Raw genomic sequence first — 6,000 nt, 5'->3', positions numbered from 1 at the left:
AGAGAATTATGCAACTCCTGGCGTCAACAGTCCACACATATTCATCGTATTGTATCTTTAGATCTAATATACTAGTAGTGTCTGCCAAACCCCAGCGTTGCTGGTTAACAATGAAAAAATAGTAGCACATCGAGTAAATGCAAGAACTTGCCAACTTATGTCACACATGACATGAGCACTTAGCATGACTGTCCTGTGTCGCCGCCAAACACTTAATGGACATAATGTAACTTGTATCAAACACAGTCAACAGACTCAACACTGCCATTAGCTTCACCTACTTTTTATCATGTTGATTGTTTAGCTGGCACTTGCATGTTTTTTCTTTTAAAATGCCATTGATTATATTAAAATTCAATTTTCAACTTGAATTTATAATTTGACGTTTACAATCATAAGAATTTTGAATTGTTTTTAATGAATTTGCGCTTAAGATGGTAGTCATGTTTTGTTTCCTTCGATTTAAGATTTTTGAATCACACGCACACAAACAAAAATCATATATACATGTGTGCACGCACACACATGTATGTATGGCTCCATGTCATAATTTTACAAAGCTCATGTGCTGTACCAAATGTGTGCGCCGTGTCTCATACCTGTCTCTGTGTCTATATGACAATTCCCAGGACAGCCTATGACTTGAGTCAACCCATACATGTCCAAGTTTTGGTAGACTTGGTCAAGCTACTGGCTTGACCACATTGTCAATCCAGGCTAGCTCGAGCAAGTAACTGGATTGAACAATGGGGTCCATACATTGAAATCCTAGTTCTGCTGACAACTGCAGTAGTGTTGCATGGACAGTGTAGATCAATCATATATCTTGAACCAATAAGATGGGAAATAACACTACTTAAAGGAAAAATGTCAAGAATTTCGTTGAATTGAATCCCATAATATTTTTACTTTTTTTTTTCTTTCAAGGTCTGGTTATACTCTTATATGACTCGTAAAGAGCAGATATATGCTTGCCTTGGCGCAATTTCATCCAAAAGAGAATATTGGCATCTTATACACGTAATCGAAACAGAAAAGCAAAGAGGAAAAAGAAATTTAAAACTGCAACTCCTCTTCAATGGTTGATCTTGTCACAGGTATTGACCACCTCCCAAGATGGGAGGTATAGTTGATGCATCGGATTACGCCTTTGCCAGAAGGCCCTTCTGGGAAATCAATCACACTCACGCTACCTTCATCAAGATGAAAAAATCGCATCCCTTCTTTTCCGAGGTTAAGGCAGTGTGCAATGAGGGCGATATGCACATTTCGATTACTAACCACCACCAAGTTCATCTCTGGTCCTAACTCATTAGCAAGTTTCTCCAGCAGGGAAGACCATGCTCTCCCAGTTCTTTCCCATAATTCTGAGACTGCTTCATAAGAACCATCCCTATAGCTGCGGCGGACATCCTTTACTGCATTTCCAACCTGGAATTGGGAAAACAAAACCCACCAAATAAGCATCAGAATTCAGACTTCAACGATGTGTAGACTGTGCAATTGAACTATGAGCGGATGAAAAAATGTGTCCATAGGGCAACCGTAACAGGGGCTTCAACATGGCTTAAGTCTGCTCACCCCAAAAAACACTCATTTTGCTAGCGGAAAATTAGCACAAGGCACCGTTACCCAACTAACTGCCAACTCAGTCAATCCATTTTTTAGCATAAAAAGAAGGTTGACCAGGGAACAAGATCATATGATACAAGACTCTCATAAGCCAATTACTGGCTTTCAAATTATGGAAAATGGCCCAGCAATTTTTTTGTGTTATTCTTTAGATAAAAGAACAAATCCTTCTTCCTTACCTCTCCCGGTTGGCCAGGTGAATGCACAAGCTCCTGCATCTGCATTATCTCGACATCACGTGGTACACAGTCAACACCCAAGCAATCTGCAGCTTCTTGTACCTGCAATTAACCTTATCACTCGACATTCCAAGGATATTGAATATTGAGAAAAGCAAACGCCAGAGACAAAATAATACTCTCTTTCTCTCCATATATATATATATATATATATATATAGAGAGAGAGAGAGAGAGAGAGGTAGGTGCCTGATGCTTTTTTATGCCTACCGCGTGTCTACCGAGCTTTGAAAAGATTGTTTCTATTTTTTCTAAAATCTGATCATACAGATGTGATCTACATGCTTGATTTTGTGGGAATCGACTTTGGGATCGTCCGATTCCAACACCAAGTTAGGTTTTTATAAGATTAAAAAATCAACAGTCTACAATTTTAAAAAATATTCAATGCTTAAAAAATCATTTTTTTCTCAAAAAAACATGATCCAAGTGTGATTTCCTAGTAAATTGATCATGCAGAACACATCTGTAGGGTCAGATTTTTGAAAAACAACCTGAAAATCCGTATTCAAGCTCGGTAGGCACGCGGTAGTCACAAAAAGCATCAGGCACCTACCCTTCTCTCTCTCTCTCTCTCTCTCTCTCTCTCGCTCAATATATATATATATATATATATATATATATATATATATATATACTGAAAATCCGTATCCAAGCTCGGTAGGCTCACAAAAAGCATCAGGCACCTCTCTCTCAATATATATATATATATATATATATATATATATATATATATATATATATATATATATATATATATATATATATATATATATATATATATATACACACGGGCTAATATTTCCTACCCTGATTCGTTTGTAGAAATCAGGGGACCATGTTATTCCAACATGTAATATTTTGCAGGGGTTGAGAAATCAACAACCTACAATGTACTAAATTTTCAACCCTCGTAACATAATATTTTTACATCGACATTCAATAGTCGATTCCTACTATTTTGACCATGATGAACACATCCATGGGGTTAGATTTGGTAAAACCATGGTTGTCAGTCGAGAAAGCGGAAGTGGGAAGCGAGGCACTTTCAAAATTTTAGGAAGCGGGAAGCGTGGGACGACTTAGAAGCGAATCAAGAATCGTATCAGAAGCGACCTAGGAAGTGAACCGAAAGCGAGGAAACGTCGTGCTTCCGAAACACGCTTCAAGGAAGCGCGCTTCCCCACTAGGCTAGGCGCTTCCGATAACTCTGGGTAAAACCTCCCACTATGAGTTCCAACTAGGGGGTACCTTACCCATCAGAGTACCAAATACGTTACCTATATATATACTAAAAAACGTCCTGTCCTTACGAACAGGTCACCTACACAAAAAAATCGAACATAATGAGCAAACACGCATACACCGATGGAACATGATGAGTAGACCTTGGCATCAAATAATAATGCTAATTTTCAACTTTCAATTTGGCAATTTAAAAAATTATCTATAATTTAGACAACTTTTATAAATATTTAATATATTTTTAGGTAAGAGAGAGAGAGGGGTAATAAAATTTAACTTCATTAGGAGTGCAAATGGGTCAGGTGTAGCCATATTCAACTGACGTCATAAACTGATTATACCTTAATTGATCTGATTTTGATAGACCCATGGGTTTGGATCGGGTCTACAATTTGGAACCGTTTAGAAAGGAGGGCAATTCTGTGTATGTAAAATACAGATCCAACCCGAGTTTTTCCATTTATTTACCTATGCAAATGCATAACAAACAAAAAGCCCAAAGAACCAGTTGTCTGTCCTTTTATACCTGAACCAAAACAATTTTATGCTCGACCTATTTTTTATCATTATTATATTCAACCTAATTTACACCTGGTCAACTCTTACAAGTCTGCATCTTCGTAATATTTAGACCCTACCCTTTTGGAATCAATCTATTTTTTAATTAAACATCTTAACCCATTGTAAGGAAATGAGTTCCTCAGAAGATATTCACTAAATCACCAAAAGTGAACACTCAAAAGAGTTTCACCAAAATACCAAAATGAACACACAAAGAACCACAAATGGGTCTTGCTAGCAATATAGATGAAATTTTTGTTATCACAACACATTCGTGATGTTCCTGTACTTTGAACGCCCATGTCAACCAACAATCACTTTAGCCAAACCACCTTCATAGTGGTTGTAACCATGGCTTGATATTCTGCTTCGGTTGAGAGAAAAAGTTTTTGCGGCTTCTTGCACCTCCATGAAATCAACGAGTCACCTAAAAACACAAAAAAACTAGTGGTTAAGTATTAGCTATTTGGATCACTTCCCTAGTCAGCATCAATATAAGCAAGTAAATCTAAAGAGGCAGAAGCAAACAAGAAAAGTTCTAAAAAAATAGAAGTTTTAATATATTTAATAATGCAAAAAATTGTTCTCATATGAATAGTGGTGAGAGCATGCTGAAACTGGCTGGTTGTGTGAACTGCATGTGCAAGCTGAAACTGGCTGGTTGTGTGAACTGCATGTGCAAAGTCAGGCCTCATAATTGAGAGATATGACAGTGTCTCAATAAGTTGTTTGTAAGGTGTTGGGTTTTCGAGTGATTCTCCATCATCAATTTTCATTTTGACATTGAGAACTTCAGGAGTGTTAACCTTCTTATCATCTAAGATATCAGACATGACAACAATATCTAGAGCAAATTTAGATTGAGTTAACATATAACATATAGAAGAATAAGCAACTTCTATACCAAGAAAATATTTAAAAAACCCAAAATCAATCATTTCAAAAAGTATTTTGAATAGCCCTTTAATGTGTTTAACTCTTTGTTTATCACTTCCTTTGATGATCATATTGTCCACGTAGAAGAAAAGGATAATAATACCTGCATTAAAAATCTTAACAAACAAAGTTGTGTCAGTCAGAGAAGATTAAAATCCAACATCAAGCATAACTTGACTAAACATGTCATACCAAGCCTTTGGTGTTTTTTTAAGACTATACAGGGCCTTATCTAAACGTAGACTTTCTTTTAGGAATAATTATACCAGGCGGTGTTTCCATATACACTTCTTCAACTAAGTTTTCATTAAAAAATGCATTCTTAACATCAATTTGTTATACATGTCATTTCTTCACAGAGGCAACAGCTATTAAGGTCCTAACAGTAGTCATTCTGGTAACTGGTGCAAAGGTTATCTCATAATCTATACCATACTCTTGAGAGTATCCCTTTGTACCTTTCCAGAGTTTCATCACTCTTGGCTTTAATCTTATATACCCATCGACACCCTATAGGTTTCTTTCCTAAAAGAATATCTTGGACAATCCAAGTATTTGCTTTTTCTAATACATTTAATTCTACTTTCACAACGTCTACTCATTTAGGATATTCTTTTGCTTCAACATAGTTGGAGGGTTCTATATAAGAATGTATCAACGCAATGTAGGCTTGATACTTATGTGAAAAGGACTTATAAGACACAAATTTTTCAGGGGGGTTTGATACTCTAGACAATCTTCTAATTTGTGTTTCTACATATTTTTCATCATTGGTATATTTTTCAAGAGCACATGGATGTTCAGAATTACTACGCCTAAAATATTGGATACAACCTTGTACCTTATGAAATGGATCTTCACTCATTTCATGAGGTTCTTGTAACGACCCCAACTCATACCCGTGAAAAAGTAATTTTTTTTAAAACAATTGTGAAAACAATCCCAGAGACCCTAGAGTCTTACAGTCATAATACATCCACATCTAAACTAGAATTACTTTATTCATCAATCAATAAAGTTCAAGAACAATAAGTAAAGGAAAGACAAGTAAAACAAAATATAGAGTCCCTTGGTCCCAAAGTAGAATGTCAAGTAATCATGTGGTCCTCGTAGCTTTCACTAGCAGTTCGTCTCATCACTGGGCATCAGAGACTGTGAAAAACATAAAATATACGGTATCAAAATCATAAATTATACGTATGAATTCCTCTAATGAATCAAACAAGTAAGAAGAACATAAATCAAATTTATGCAACATTTAGATGAACTACAACAACAATTCCATGAATCAAATGACTATTTATGCATTAGCGAACACGGATTATACATCAATACTATATCACAGTCAAAAGAAACAGGTAAATATACATGAACTAATGCAGAACAGA

The 6,000-nt window shown here is 35.9% G+C and overlaps 1 protein-coding gene across 3 annotated transcripts in view; it reads right to left on the bottom strand.

Moving 5' to 3' along the window:
- Window positions 1-968: 968 nt before the first annotated feature.
- Window positions 969-6,000, bottom strand: part of LOC149847043 (phosphoglycerate/bisphosphoglycerate mutase family protein) — a 50,260-nt gene continuing 45,228 nt past the window's right edge. For 2 of the 3 annotated variants that reach the window (XM_089996763.1, XM_089996764.1), the window contains exons 8-9: window positions 1,812-1,913; window positions 969-1,431 (exon numbers count right to left, since the gene is read on the bottom strand). In XM_089996763.1, coding sequence (XP_089852889.1) covers window positions 1,057-1,431; window positions 1,812-1,913 — 477 coding nt within the window. In that variant the 3' untranslated portion in view covers window positions 969-1,056. Of the gene's footprint in view, window positions 1,432-1,811; window positions 1,914-2,671; window positions 5,765-6,000 lie in introns of those variants that run through there. The other variant, XM_089996765.1, reaches the window with a different exon arrangement.

This window comes from Nuphar pumila, chromosome 2 (genome assembly GCF_984573655.1).
Source record: "Nuphar pumila chromosome 2, dmNupPumi1.hap1.1, whole genome shotgun sequence".
Taxonomy (NCBI): domain Eukaryota; kingdom Viridiplantae; phylum Streptophyta; class Magnoliopsida; order Nymphaeales; family Nymphaeaceae; genus Nuphar; species Nuphar pumila.
Note: the sequence above shows the minus strand (reverse complement) of the source record. Positions and strands in the feature narration are given on the sequence as shown.